Below are 16,040 nucleotides of genomic sequence, written 5' to 3'. Positions count from 1 at the left end.
CAAAACATTCACCACAGCTAATTGTGACTGCCTCGAAATGCTTTCCCACCATCTTGATCCCCATGAAAAAAATGCAAATAAAAAAACATCACAAATAGATTGACATGACCTCCAAAGCAGTCAAATGACAAGACCCCTTTTTTTTATCATTTCTGAACTTATTTTTGGATGACAAGAAAATAAATAGCAGAGAATGGGGTAAATTGACCTATAGCTGCTGAAATAGTAATACAGTTTGTTTTAGTAATACGTCCTATTGTTTATTTACATGTGTTGAAGTGAATTGATTGAACTTAAATGATTTACTCGTGATGAGTAGTTAACAAAGGCTCTGTTTGGAAAGACATCAGGGCTACCTGCCGGTCGATAGCGTCTATAACAGCACAATCTGTGCAAATTTTTGGTGGCAGCATGTGACTAAGCTCACCCATAGCGGAGGACACGCACTTAGTCTGATCATTACGATGACTTGTTTGCGAATAAAAAGAAAGGACAAGCCTCACAGCAAACACATTTTTCTTTTAATCAAGTGGAATCCACATACATGGAGACAAATAAAACAAGACACAAAAAGAAGATTTTGGTAGATTTCTTGTTTATGGTAATGCGGTAAAATCACCCTGAGCTTCATTAAAACTGACCGCCAAAAACAAAGAAACGTCTCCCCGACTAAACCACGTTGCAATCAAAAGCAGCAAGGACAAACATAAGGGAATAAACATGAGAACGTGAATTATTCCAGTTTTTAATCACTTTAAAGCTGCTTTTTTTTCCCCTTTTCCTTTCTTTTTTTTGTGTTGCAAGCTAGTCTCAAACTGAAGCAGAAACATGGAGGGCCTTGAAGAAGACACTTACGGTCCTGGTCCACACCGACTGACCTTACACGACAACATCATCCTCCTCCTCATAATCCTTTCACCCTGATAATCTTGTAAAAGTCCAACAAAACAGAAAAAAAAATACATGAAAACAACAACCGTGTTACATTTGCTTTCAGCGCATTTTGTCCCCCACTTTGGCCTCCAACACGACACCGGTGCGCGTTCAAACCTCACCCATTCGTTCTTTTCTGATTGGTCCCAGGACCCGCGCATCAAACCGGCGGCCTGCGGCCCTCCCAGTAGCGCCTATAGCCCTCCTGGAACATGTCCTTGCATTGCAGCTTGGCGTTGAGGCGCGAGCAAATGAGGAAGGAGCCGCCCATTTTGCGGTGCAACGAATACGTCTCCTCGGGCGGCGGCGTCAGGCGGTGCCGCAGCATAACGGGGATCAGGTTGTGGATGCGCTCCGTGGTCGACTGCGCGCTAAAGTCAAACGTGTCCTGGGACGCGAAGGCCTCGCCCAGTATCATCACCGCATCCACGTGGGCGTTCTCCATGGCCTGGATGCGCAGACAGATGGACAAAAACCAGCAGACCGTTACCGGGCAACCCAAAGAGGCTGACAAAAAAAAATAATACTTGAATGGTCGTCAGAGTCTGAAAGATGTTTTCATTTGAAAATTAGGCGGACTCGCTGGTCTCAGTCCCATGATATGATAGATGTTTTTTTTTTTTTATATCCAGCATTTGGTTAAATCAATCACACCTACTAAGAAACTACTACAAGCTGGATTTTGGCCTGTTTTATTGCCACTTACACCGCTCCACCAACATTAACACTTAACTATGCGGTTCTAAAGTGAGTTTTAAATGCTTTCACATAACTGCGCTGCAATTATGTGGTCATTGCATGTCAAACATACAAAATAATTTTTAAAATTATAGATAAGAGATCATGTGTTATATTTTAACTGAATTATTAATTAAATTACTGGATTAAACAACAAATGTAATTTGAAATGGTAAAAACAGCGTGCGTTTAATTTTTAATTCAGTTTAAAATGTGTTAATTAAAAATATCAAAAATTACAATTTGATTACTAAAACTAATATAAATTAAATAAAGTGCCTATTTAATTTCTCATGCTCTCATGATTGAATTTTCCTTTATGGTTAAATTTGTTTTATTATGGGAAATTAAAATACACTTATTTATTATTTTTAAAATGTAAAATTTCCAGTGTTTGTGTAAAAATGTTGCAAATTAAAAACGCATTTATTCCATTATGTATGTCAGATTAAATATATACATAAATAAAAAGTAAAAAATAAAAACAACGTGTGCATGTGTGCGCGCTTACCTTGGACTCGTAACCAGTGAGGAACTTCATCTCGATGGACTTCTTCAGAACTCCTTCTCGGTCCCCCTCAGCGGCGGAGCGGATCAACTGCCATCACGAATGAAGAGGTCACTTATGACGTCATTTTTATACATCACGCGTCAGACTCGACTTACTTCAATGTAGACATCTGTGAAACGTTGATCAAATCCCCTGGTGGCTCCGAAGTCCAGCAGCGCCACCTGTGGACATACGGGATATTTTTATTAAGCGCAGTCAGGAAAGTGGTGGGATTTTTTTTTTTCTTTCAAGATGGACTCACCTTGTGTGTCTGCGGATCGTACAGGAAGTTGGACCAGTTTGGGTCGGTCTGCATGAAGCGGAACTCAAACAACTCTCTAAGGCACAGCTTCAGGATGTTCTCACAGATCTGAAAAAACCCAAAACAAAACTAGGTATGATTTACGTGAGCAACGGAAAAGAAGCAGTTCCTCATTTTTCCACCAGAGGGAGACGTATCCTTCCTCCCTACCGTGTTCTTGAGTTCCTGTGGGAGACCTTCGGCCTGGTCTAGGGGGAAGCCTGGGACCAGCTCCGTGGTGAGCACGTGGCTGCTACTCAGCTCCTCTATAACCTCCGGGACGTAGAAGAACGGGTGTTCTTTCAGCAGCTCCCTATGACATGAACACACACAGACACACAAACACGCACAACAACAACGATTAAAACACACTGTTAACACGCTGTGTCACTTTTAAAATGTTGCTTATTAACATTAGTCTCGTGAATAATTAATTAAAGAGAAAACAAAATTCTAATACTTAGGTAGGTCCGAATTGTTTTTTCACTGAGTCAATTTTTTTTCAAACAAATCCAAAGGCTGACCTAAACCTCTTGGCACACTGAGCCTCTCTTAAGTAGTCGCACTCCAGCGCCAACTCTCTCCTCATCACATCGATCATGTGCTCTGGAAACAGACCTGGGGAAACGTAACAAAACACACACAGACACTTAAAAATGCATCGCACAAATGCTTTGTAGGTCTGTGTGTGTGGTGCGTGCGCTGCGTACGTACCGTCGGGAAGTGCGTTGCTCATACTCAGCACAGTCATCAGATTGTTGACGTCACTGTTGATACTTTGCGCCACACCGGGATACTAAGCAGGACAGGAATCATAATTATAACACAAAAAGGACCACTATTTATAGCAGCTGACAATGTATCAACAATGGTGTCCCGTCTCAGGGTCACCTTAGCTACTATTAAGTATCATTATTTATTTGTGGCGAAACAAAAATCTCTTTAAAAAAAAGCCATTGAAAAAAGTACATTTGTGTTTGGGAAAAGAATTTTTATGCACACACACCTGTATTTTCATGGCCACCTCTCTGCCGTCCTTGAGCCTGGCCAAGTGGACTTGCCCAATGGAGGCGGCGGCAAACGGACGCTCCTCGAAGGACTCCAGCTTATCTCTCCAGTTTGGACCCAGGTCGCTGTTTAGCGCTTTCTGAACACAAGTAGATGCGTTCTTGCTTACGGACACAACTGGCATCTTTCAATGGTTTCCAATAAAGCAATGCCACGCATATAAAGTGAGGTTGTTACCGTCATCTGCTTGATGGGCATGAAGTCGGCGCTCTGCCGCACGCGCTCGAATATCTTGGCGAGCTGCGGGTTGATGAAGGCATCATCTGAAATTAGATTTTTTTGGGAGGGAGCATTTTATCATAAGTAGCATTTCTTGCTAACATGCCGGCAGAAGTCAAATGCGGGCTCACTATTTGGCAAGCAGCAGGTCACTGACATCATGAAATGAGGCATTCAATTGCTCGTGACCAAGCCAATAAAACGGTGTATTCACTGAGAAATCTTAATACCATAATACTTTGATATATATAAAATACTAATACATTTATTCAATTATTTTTTAAATTATTTAAAAATACAAATACATTTAGAAATGTTGATTAAAAATACATCAAATGTAAACAAATAAATGTAAATATAATTACAAGCAATACAATAAAAAAATGTATATATATATATATATATATATATATATATCAGACTAACATAAAATACTAATACATTTATTAAATTATTTTTGAAGTTATTTTAAAGTACAAATACATTTAGAAATGTTGATTAAAAATATATAAAATGTAAACAAATAAATGTATGTAAATATAATTACAAGCAATACAATAAACAATCTGACATAAAAATGAACAAAACTAATACAGGACTAAAAAGCTACTTGAATTCATGTAAATACGGGGGAAAAAAAACCTCACTCGTGAAGAAAACAGCGGGGGGTTTGTGCTATTTCTAAATTACATCATAAAAGCTGTTTTATTTCGTGCTAATTACACCCTGAGATTAACACAAATCACTATCAAGATGAGACGGCAGGTGTGGCCTTGAAGAGCAAACATCAAGAGCGCCTAAAAGTAGCCAAGCGGCACATACTGTCACTTTGGAAATAGACTCACGCCCTTTCAGCATTTTTTTGCCCCCTATGACATTGAAGTGACTTGTGTTGTCTTTGTGCGAGGCCTTTGCAACGTATTTGCATTGATTTATGACGAGCAGTCATTTTAAAGGGACATATGACCAGCATTGTGCTGACACCCGATCTAACGTTTCCCTCTTGTCCAATAAACTTTTACGACCTTCTATGTTTGCGGGGAAGACGGAAAGAAGGACGGGCGGGCGGGGCCGATTTCACGGTCGGCGGTTTTCAAGCAACATAAATAAAAAAGAACGACGCTCTGAGGAGTGCAACTGGATCTCTCTGACGGCTTGTTTACAGCCTGCACGTCCTACCTCCACCTGTTGTGTAACATGACACAGCGCACGTGTCGCAGCGCCAGCAGAACTCGACAGCAATGACTCAGGACGTACACACTCGGACTTGGCTCGGATTTGGAATTCAAACAGCAAAACATTGGTTTGGAATTTAAAATATCAATGTGTGGTTGACACGTGGACAGCTTTCGAGACCCAGTAAAGTGGATTCAGAGATTTGTTTCCGAATTTTAGAGCGCCTCATCACCCTGAGCCCGCACGCATGTCAAGCTAAGAAAGGGTGTTTTTTAATTTTAATTTGACTTGACGGTGACTGTGTGGACAGGGATTTTGGGCTGGTGTGGCCTCATTAGAGTGCCTCATTGTTAGCACCGAGTGTGTGTAAATGAGAAAATTGAAAGAAAAAAAAAACGCTTTAGAGCATCGTGCAAGTCCCACAATCAAGTGGTGGGATATATTCCAGCCAGCAGAGGCTTTGAGCAGATATATTTTTGTGGCTCACACATTTTCTTATGCGTAGGCATAAGAAAGATGCTCGATGAAAACTTTAAAAAGCACTGGGTAAAAAACCCTACCTTGAAATCATAACATTGTCTTTCAAGCCAACTTTGAAAGACTAATTCTTGTTTGAAACCCTAACAGTGGCTTGAAACCCTATTTTGCAAGCATTAGTTCTTCTCTTGAAGTAATTACATCCCATGCCTGTAGGTGGAGCTCAGGAGCAAATTGTTTCCTATCCAACTTGGCAATGTGCAAGTCATTTTATTTGCCCCCCCCCCCCCCCCCCCCCCGCCCGCCTACGTTTGCATTTTTGCACGCCCACCTTGAATACTGAGCATCTGGCCAAGCTTGAGCGCAGCCCCTCGCACTTTGCACAAAGTCCTGACGATGCGTTCGGCATTGGCCTCGGACAAGAAGGGACTCGAGTCCAGCACGGCCTTTTTATTCTCTCCTGCAAACACACACGCAGACACACCCAAAATAAATAAATACAATAAAATGCATCCAATAAATCTAATACATGTCTAAAAAGGATTTTAAAATAAAAAAATAATAATAATAATAACGTGTGTTTATGAACGTGTCAGTGGGTCAGCAGGGTGTGTAGTGTCACATCACAGGGTTTTAACGCAAGTAGCCTGACTGGATTTCCAACAAAGACGTGTGTGTGTGTGTGTGTGTGTGTGCGTGTGTGTTTGTGTGTGTGTGTGCGCGATTAAGCGGATCACTGTGCTGAGAGTGAGCGGCTGTTTATTTGGGGAGTGTACTAGCAGCGTGTGCCTGCCTGTCTGCAAACAATAACAGCCATGAAAGAATGTCCGGTATGCTTCTTCTTCTGCTGCATCAACAAAGATAACTTTCACTCATTCAGGAGACGTAAATAAATACACATTATACATTTTGCACTTGGAATGAAAATTTTAAAAAGAAAGCATTGTGTGTTTGTGTGTGTGTTTGTTACCTGCCGCGTCGTTATGTCGCATGGTCTTCTTGGCGACCTCCGCCAAGGCCCCGAATCCCAGACCCACAGCTAAACCTAGTGAAAAACAAAACAAAAAAACAACAACACATTTTCGCATTTGTGGGGTTCCTGGAACAAGGTGTGAGTTCAGTACATGAGGATTGCCGCAATCGTTTCAATAAAAGAAATCGTTTTCATGAAAGTAATCACATAAATAAATGACAAAATAAAAGAAAATTATATTTAGCAAATTAAATGAGACACACCAAAATAATTACAATACAAAATAAGTTAATAATTCATTACTTTTTTCAAAAAATGTAAAACAAAGAAAATACAATCCCAAAAAATTTTAAATAGTATTTTTGAAAAACTATTTCAATATAAATAATGAAAAAAAAATAGCATTTGATTTTTTTTAATCCCCCAAAAATATGATAGAAACTTCCAAAACAATTGTAAACAACAATCAATATTTCAAAGTTTCTAAAATGAGTGAATGAAAGCATTTTATGAAATAAAATAAATAAAATATGTTTTCCTACAAAAGTAATCCAATATAAATAACACGTTGAGCCAATCAGGGGACTGAGAATTTTGTTCAGTTGGTGCTACTATTGAATAATAGTGAACGATAAAAAACAATTTAAAACACTTTTTTTAAAATTTTACAATGGCTTACACACCTGAACATTTTAACCGAAAAAGCACATTTTTCTTTTGAAAAAAGAAGAGGCAAAAATAAGAAAACAAAATCAGATTTTAAATGGACATAGCTTAACCTTGTTCAACAACAATGACTTATTCCAAAAGTAGGTGATTTGAAATGTATGGGGGAGTGATTTATCAAAAAAAAAAAAAAAAGTATTTCCTTTTTAATAAAAGTTCCTACTGGGGTTGTATTTGTTTTTTAGCCCTGCAATATTTGTTGTGGTGAGCTGTGATAACCTCGATTCAAGAGAGGACTAAGGGGTTGTACGACTCATCCAAGGCTGCTCTCTGGGTTACATAACAGCATGGTTACATCATCAGAGCACAAAAATCCGCAAGGCAACAAACAGCAGGAGGAGCAAGAAGATGAAAGACCCACAAGGACGCCTAGTCGCTGCAACAACCCAATTTATGTGCCATAATGTTCACATTGTCCAATCTTGTTGACTTCACCACGACGCCGTCAACCAATATCAAATACTGACATCAATCAGAAATCGTCATGTTCGAATCAGGGTGACGTTAGCATGCTAGCAAAGGCACGCTGTTTTTGTTTTTACCCGAGTTAGCTTCCAAATGTTAGTAAATGTGATTAATCAATCCAGAAACCCGAGCCCTGATTCGAAAGAAGGCTAGTCACTGCACTAAACTGCAAACTCTAGCTAGCTACTATTCAAGCTAGGCCACCATTAGTGGCTATACTTGGAAAGGAGACAGATTTTGATCTGAGGAGTTGGAAACTGCCAGAAAATGGGCATCTGTCTGTCCCGGACGGACGCCCATTTTTGGGACGAAGGACAACAATTTTTGTTTTGTTTTTTAAATAAAGGACGGACTAAGCAAGGACAGAATATTTGACATAAAAAAAGAGGGGGTGGAGGTGTGCGGGGTCATGAAACAGAAGCGTTACCTCCAAAGTTGGCGAGCCTGCTCAGGCGGGTTACGGGCACCTTCCTCTCACGGGCTCTTTCGCTCAACTAAAAGTAAGACAAAATATGTCAACAGAGATAAATAAAAATTAGGGGGAAAAAAATAGCAAAATACAAAATAGGATAGATAAATGATCAAAACAAAAAGGACATTAAATACTAACTAATAAATGATATGTTTCCATAAATAAATAAACAAAATCCCCCAAATAATTACATGTAATAATGGATGTTCGATACCACTCTTCGACTTGTGTATTACCACTACCGATACCAAGTACCGATACCAATTGTAGTTATGATACATAAAGTGACAGATGTGTGTGAACAAAGACCTTTCGGTAAAAAACAACACTGAACACAATAAAATACTACTATGACTAAATTACGAATAAATTAGAATCGTGATACAGAACATTTTGAGAAATTAATAAGCGAACGTCACCATCTGCTTGTGCGGCTTTACGTCGACCTGCTTGCTCTGCCGAGCCTTCTCCAGGTCTTCGGCCGTCAGCCCGCTCACCGACGACGACGGCTCCTGGTGGTAACCCCGCCGCCCGCATGCCTGGAGCCACGCGCCTCTTCTTGTCAGCAGGTGCTGATGGCGTACATCACTGTGGTACCACCTGTTGCCGAACTCTCGGGAAGGATCCTTGTAGCCAGCGAACGGCGAGCTCTTCGTCCCACTCGCTGGGCTCGGATCAGATGCTCCCTTGTTAGCGCCAGCAGGGTGATCGGCCGCGAATTCGTCGTACTCGCTGAACTCAGACGAGGAGAAGTCGTCCTGAGGAAACTCGGAGGAGGAGGAGGCTTGCTGTTGACTCAGCTCCTTAATTTGAAACATTAGGGCATGCTAAGAATCACAGCAAGATTTCATTTTGGAACATTGACAAAGCGCTTACCTGTGCTTTCGTCACCACCATGGCGATTCCTTGCTCGGCGGCCGACTGGAAGCTTTGTACAGCAGCACCGACAGCAGGAAGGTTTCCTATTTAGCGCAAAAATTTTGTATTTGTTTATAAAATTACTGCACACTAAAATATGTTGTAAATATTTATTACAGACTTTTAAAACATTTAAACCATCCTGTTCACTACATGTGACCATCACCAGGGGTGTTTAATGTAGCATTCTCTGAAACAAAGCTTATTTTAGCATCATTGTTGTTACCACGCTAATGTTGGCATCCCGGCACAAAAATTGTGAACTGTTGTTCAACATTGTATAACTTTTGACGAACAGAGTATTTAGCTAGCTTCGCATGAAGCTAAGCAGTTTTTAGCAATCCAGTCAAAAACATGTATAAACTTTGGCTAATATAGCATTCATATCAACAATTAAATGCAAATGGTAGCACAATTAGCAACTATGTAGAGCTTGTTTCGCACAAACCATTAAACCCAAGCTATCGTTCGCAATCTTTTTACAAAAGCTGTTAAATGACGCTCCTTTTAGCCTTTGGCTAATTTAGCATTTTTAGCTAATTAGACATAGAGGTATTTATTTGTCCTTGCTCTTATTTCACTTTGATATTACTCCGCTGTCTGCAGCCAGATAGCATTGCAAGAGAGAATCAGTTCTCAATCGCATTACCTGGTTAAATACAGGTTAAATAAATAAATAACATCTAAAAAGAAGCGTAATTTAACAGGCCTGTCACTAAAGTGTTAACTTGATCCCTGTGCTGTATAAACTTGAGTTAATGTGTTGTACTTGGCAACAATTAAATGCTAATGTCAGCACAGTTAGCAGCTACATGGAGCTCCATTTTGTATGATATTTGGCTTGTGGTGCATTACCAATGATTAAAGGTATATTTCAATTCATTTCCATCCATCCATCCAACCGAAGTACCCAGAGAAAACCCGTACAGGCACGGGGAGAACATGCAAACTCCACACATGAAAGCCGGAGCTGGAACCGAACCCTGCACCTCTGCAATATGAGGCAGACGTGCTAAAGAGTCAACCACCGTGTCTTGGCAAATGTAGTCATCAACAATAAAAGCTCATGTTAGCAGCACTGGCAGCTGCATGGAGCTCCATTTTGTGTCCAGAGGCTCCACTCACCTGTCCCTCCACGCAGGGCAGTGCCCTGCGTCTCCACGACGGCCTGACTCAGTTTAGCCAGGCCTCGCATTAGCATCATCATGTCGCCCGCCATGACAGACCCACTACAAAACAACAAAAAGTGTGTTAAAAAGAGATGTTACGAGGAAGAAACCCTGGCACAAATGTGCTCTTCTTTCTGCCTCTCCGGGCGACCAGTGCACTGCTTAAAATACACCCTGACCGAATCCTCACCCACACATTTGACAAGAGGTGGAAGGAATGCTGTTGAAAGTCGGACGGCCGCATTGTTTTCCCAATCGAGGCTTGACCGCTAAACATAGAGCACGGTTCCCCCCCCCTGTGTTGATGTTCTAAATACTAAATAGCAGTGCTTAGCGGTCAGGGCCTTCTCTGCTGGCCTGAAAACCACCATTAGCATTGACCTACAATATAGGTTCCCTAAAGTTTTATTCATTTATTGCCAATTGTATGTATGGGGTAGTTAGATTTTTTGGGGGGTCCAATCAGATTTCAGCTCCTTCATGTTGCCATGTCAATCTGCCAATGGCCTTCAAAATCAGTAGGTCTGGTTGATGTAAATTAAATTATAACACTTTAACCAGATTTATCTCGTTGACCCACACAAATCTCACCCTTTTTTTTTTCCATCCTCTCATCGGTTGTTCAGAGCAAAAATGTTACATGACGAAATTGACTTGCAAAACCTGTCAGGAGAGATCTACACACATTGATACATTTGAAGTTTGTATGCCTCCTGGTGAGCATGACGTATTTTGTCTACGTTTTTTGTCATGTTAAAAAAAATACAGTGGTGATTTTCATTTGTTCCGTTGCCATGCTCTTAACTCCAAATCTCAAATGATATTTTCCAATTGAAATAAATGAAAATTACATTAATTCGTTACAGCCTGCTTTATATTATTTCATATTTATGATCCATTTGTTCAATATTCAGCTCAAAGCTGGATTGATGGAGATTTTTTTTCTCTCTCGTGGACACACCTCAACACCTGAGCAACACCTACATTCCGCTGCTAGACTGTACACAGACACTTTTTTTTTTTTAAATACTGACTAAATGAATCGGGACGAACTTGCTATTGCACAACAGCAAAAACATTGCGAAATGAGCCAAACCCACAACGGCAACAACAAAACAATTCCTCAACTCTCAAGCTAACTCGTCCCACTGATGTTGTTTTGACCTTGTGTTAGCATGGCGGCTGAATTTAAACATATGCGCTAAATACAACAGTGGTGTGCCAAAATGGAGTGTAGTCATGCATTGGCACCTCATGACCAAAACAATAATGGAGGACCGTGACGCTTCATTGTTTACATTTGTAACATGGAGGTTTGTTTGGGTCAAGGCTAAGTCAAGTCAAGTCAAGTCAACAGTATTTATAGAGCACTTTCATACAGCCATCGCTGCATACAAAGTGCTGTACATGGAGCAATTTAACATGCACAATAAACAGTAAGACAAATCGGTAATAAAGGCGGTAGAAAGCACCAAACAGTAAAACCAAGAACAAATCTAAGTCATGCCGAGTCGAATGCCAAAGAATACAAGTGAGTTTTGAGGAGGGTTGCTGAATGTTCAGTGGAAGGTCATTCCAGAGAGAGGGACCAGCAACAGAAAAGGCCCCATCCCCTCTGAGCCTCAGTTTAGTTCTTGGTACTTCTAATAAGGTCTGGTCCACAGACCTGAGGCGCCGGGCAGGTGTGTAGGGGCGGATGAGCTCAGAGAGGTAAGGTGGCGCGAGATTATTCAGAGATTTGAAAACAAATAAGAGGATCTTGAAAATAACTCTAAAATGAATGGGGAGCCGGTGAAGGGATGCCAGAGTAGGTGTTATGTGCTCCCTCTTACGAGTACCAGTCAAGAGGCGAGCAGCGGCATTCTGGACCAGCTGAAGGCGCTTAATGGAGGACTGGCTGACTCCAAAGTAAAGGGCATTGCAGTAATCGAGCCGGGATGTGACAAAGGCATGAATTACTGTCTCAAAGTGTTCATGTGAGAGGAGAGGTTTTATTTTGGCCAGCTGTCTAAGGTGAAAGAAGCTGGATTTAACAACGGCACCAATTTGCCGATCGAGTTTGAAATCACTGTCCAGTTTAAGGCCCAAGTTTGAGACTGTTGACTTAAGATAAGGAGACAGAGGGCCCAAGTCTACAGGATGGAATGTACAAGGGCCACTGGGTCCAAACAATATCACCTCTGTCTTCTTTTCATTGAATCTCAAGAACTTTTGTGCCATCCAGGTTTTGATGACTAAGGAAAAGTAGCCCTTCTCATCTCCCATTGTCACATGTCAGGAGGCGGTAGAAAAGTGGCTTCCCATTGATCCGTCAAGGAGGCCAAACAGGAAGTAGTTTGATCTTATAAAGTAATATTATACCATGAGTTGTAAATACAGATTTTTTTTTTTTTGACAATTCAGGGTCCGATTCTGGCTGAAAGTATGATTATACAATATAGAATGTTTTATAAATTTAAACTTGTTGACACCGTATTAAATTATTTTTTAAACAAAACATAGTCGACATAAAAGACTGCAGATCATTTGTTTTAGGTCAGAATTTGGCAAACAGTAAGTTATAGTAGTACTATTTTTTTAATCAATTATAAAACATCATTGAATTTTAAAAATCAAATTATGTATGCAATCAGGTGCACCCCTAAATATTTGTGTTTATGCGCGTTTATGATGTGATCACCCCCTACTGGCCTGGCATGCATATAACAAGGTTTAACCAAAATATTAATTTTTAATTCATGGTTGTAAAAAATAGTCTTCCCCCCCCCACCACACACACAAACACACACCAAAAAAAACCCACCATGAATGAGGAACTACTGTTGCAAACGATCTTCCCGTGTGTCACTTCCACCACTAAACAAAACACACCAAAAAAAAAAATAGAGAACAATAATTGGGGAAATTAAATGTGAGGATCCAAAACAAGCACTGACTGAACTGGCTTAACTGTACTACTGCACGTGTGTGCTTGCACACAAAACAACAACATAGAAAAGCACACGGGTGAGCCTCAGCTGTTGGCTGGTCTGGACACTTCTTCACTGCAACTCCTATACACTCACACCTATGTGTGTGTGTGTCTGTGTGTGTCACACACAGACACACACAAACTTGCATGCACACACAGTTCGGTCACAGTAATAAAAATAGGACAGAGTCTACATGTGTGAACATATTGGATGGGAAGTGTTACAGTCACATTCTAAATTAAGGGCAGGCAGAATTATACCTGAGTAAACAATAAGCATTTACTATTTGTATTAATTTTGGATTTGCGTGGCATTAATTTTTTTTATCATTCTAACAATGTGTCAATAATACTGTAATCTTTCTTTAAAGCTCTGTTAAAAGATCAAAATGTTATACTTGACTATTTGTAGTTGTATTAGAACATGAAGTACTTCTTTTTCCAATTAAAATTCAGTCCAGAAGCTTTATTCTGCTTCAGACAACTAAGTGTATGCAGAAACGTGGTGAAGATTGCACGACTGTCTGTGTCCTATGTGTTGTGTTGTGTTATTTTTGTTATTTTGACTTCAAAATGGCGCCGCGTGAGTGTCTGCCTTTCCAGCAGCTCCTATATTTTGGTGTTCTACTTCTTCCTTTCAACTTTGCTGCTGTGAATCGGGAATTTCTCCATTGCGAGACTAATAAAGGTTTTCTTATCTTGTGTTTTTTTTGCCTCTGCTAGGCTGATGACAAAATTCAGAATAATGCGCAAAACAACCAAAAGAAAAAACAATGAATTTAACAAAAGGTTTGAACAATCATTTAAATAAAGTGCAATCCTAGAGGATAACTTTGTATTTCATAGTCAAGTTATGTTGTTGAGGCAAAATGCAGATAACAGCCCTGTTAAAACAATAACAAACGATAAGATAAAACAAACATTAGCACGATGGTGATTATCGGACTGGGTTATTGAAAAGGAGGTCATAAACAAAATATATATGTCAAACTCCAGTCTATATTGAACTTTAAGAGTTCGTTGTTATATTTTGAATCATTAGGAATTTTAACTTAATTGACAAAATTTGCATAGAGGCTCCGCCTTCAAAACAAACATACTTTCCATTCACCTACTGAGTTCACTAATTGCTCATGAATTCCATTTATGACCTCAGTAAGGCATAAGAAGCTAACAAAGTGTTAAATGCGTTTATTTAACTTTAAACTTTTAATTTCGTGTGGTATCGTTTCTCAACAAATTCTACAATTTGATTAACAAGACACTAAGGAGAAAGTTGACCATTCAAACAAATGTTTTGTCCCTCTAAGTGCATATAAATCATATTTAGGAACTTATTATGACACACTTAGCAACATCAAAGTGTTCAATTGGTCTATGAAATTAAACTTGTGTGCTGACATAAAACAATAAACCCCACAACTTTATTATCAAGACACTGACGACAAAGTTACCCTTTCAAAAATCCTGGCACTTTGAGTGCATAAAAATCTGATTTATGAATTTATTGCGCTACCGGTAGCAAATAAATATTTATCTTTCATTTTCGGGTTCTGCCATGTCCAAAAAAAAAGCAAATCAAACCAACAACAAACTGCAACATTATTGACATGTTCAAAAACAAGGTTCGTTAGCAAACAACCTGACGTCACTTTCATTCTCTCACCAAATGCACTCATTGCACGTTAATACTACTGGCAAATTTAGGCAAAATGTGTCCAATTTAAGTGTTCAGAGGGGTCACTGACGCTCGCTATAAACAAGCTGCGCCACGTTGTTGTGGCTGTAAGCTAGCTAGCAGAGACCAGTGTGGCAAAATGTGTACTTTGAAACAAACTTGTGCAAATTAATGAGGGTTGCAGCGCGGCTAAATCACAGGGATTAAACACGTCCGATAATGCGTGATAATCTGTGCTCACTCACCAGCAGGCGTGGTTCGCTTTCGACTCCCACGAGGTCAAAGCGACTCCCACCGATGAAGAAACAGTATATTAGAAAAATGAAGGATACACGTTCATATTGGAGAGCGCTTGGGTAGTCATTCGGAACCAGTCGGCGCGCGTCTCTGCGCCATGAGGTCAAACCTTATTTACCAAACTCCACGCAGACAGCAGGAGCGCAAACCACTTGACGTTTACGCGGACACGAACGCCCCCCACTGGCCCCCGGTGCACGTGGAAGGTCCCATCCAAATCCGCGTGAACTCTTTTTTAGTTTCATCGTTCATTGGCACCATGGCCCCGCCCCTGATCGTTTGCCATTGGATGTTGTCAGGGGGTGGAGGACCTAACGAGGTTTTTCATTGGCGTGTCAAGGAAAGAAATGCGGAAGTGGTTTTGTTTACGGGTTTTTCATCTTTCTGACCTAATTATCAAAATCGTGGCATTATATGCGACGCATTGAACATATTGATATGTAATATTACTAATACATTACAATAATAGCATTAAATAGAGTATTCACTGTATTACACTAATCAAAAGGAGAGCACATAATTGGCATTTCTTTTTCAAACTGGATAATAAATATTTACATATTTTTATTATATAATGAATATAAAACCAGAAGTAATAACATATTTTTAATTTTAAACAACAAATTGTCATAAAGTTAAATATTTGTAATATATTACATTGTGTAAGATGCATTTTAAAAATAAATCGTGTCAGAATGCATCTAAGTTGCAGTATAGAGCATTAAATTACAATATAACTTTATGTATTATTCTTATTAATAAAAAGGGCAGCACCTTAAAATATTAAATGTATTATATCATTATTAAAACATAGTATGACATGGGCGGCCCGGTAGTCCAGTGGTTAGCACGTCGGCTTCACAGTGCAGAGGTACCGGGTTCAATTCCAGCTCCGGCCTCCCTGTGTGG

The 16,040-nt window shown here is 39.9% G+C and overlaps 1 protein-coding gene across 1 annotated transcript; it reads right to left on the bottom strand.

Moving 5' to 3' along the window:
* Positions 1-499: 499 nt before the first annotated feature.
* LOC147187898 (atypical kinase COQ8A, mitochondrial-like) lies at positions 500-15,352 on the bottom strand. The gene is made up of 16 exons (XM_086100733.1): positions 15,080-15,352; positions 10,142-10,245; positions 8,975-9,060; positions 8,518-8,901; positions 8,054-8,120; positions 6,433-6,507; positions 5,794-5,922; positions 3,768-3,853; positions 3,529-3,669; positions 3,237-3,318; positions 3,047-3,140; positions 2,694-2,835; positions 2,484-2,591; positions 2,338-2,403; positions 2,183-2,269; positions 500-1,381 (listed from the first exon to the last, which is right to left on the bottom strand). The coding sequence occupies exons 2-16, from the start codon at positions 10,233-10,235 to the stop codon at positions 1,094-1,096; spliced, it is 1,929 nt and encodes a 642-aa protein (XP_085956859.1). The 5' UTR covers positions 10,236-10,245; positions 15,080-15,352; the 3' UTR covers positions 500-1,093.
* Between the last annotated feature and the right edge of the window lie 688 nt (positions 15,353-16,040).

This window comes from Hippocampus guttulatus, chromosome 20 (genome assembly GCF_054856545.1).
Source record: "Hippocampus guttulatus isolate MCC_2025c chromosome 20, RoL_Hgut_1.0, whole genome shotgun sequence".
Lineage (NCBI taxonomy): Eukaryota > Metazoa > Chordata > Actinopteri > Syngnathiformes > Syngnathidae > Hippocampus > Hippocampus guttulatus.
Note: the sequence above shows the minus strand (reverse complement) of the source record. Positions and strands in the feature narration are given on the sequence as shown.

What these genes read in the sequence shown, in the direction of transcription:
- LOC147187898 (XM_086100733.1), bottom strand. Translation starts at nt 10,235, where the DNA reads ATGGCGGGCGACATGATGATGCTAATGCGAGGCCTGGCTAAACTGAGT. An exon ending in CACAGGAACTCAAGAACACG is followed by an intron (nt 2,592 to 2,693) that starts GTAGGGAGGAAG and finishes GGGTTTTTTCAG; the next exon opens with ATCTGTGAGAACATCCTGAA. An exon ending in ACGATCCGCAGACACACAAG is followed by an intron (nt 2,404 to 2,483) that starts GTGAGTCCATCT and finishes GTATGTCCACAG; the next exon opens with GTGGCGCTGCTGGACTTCGG.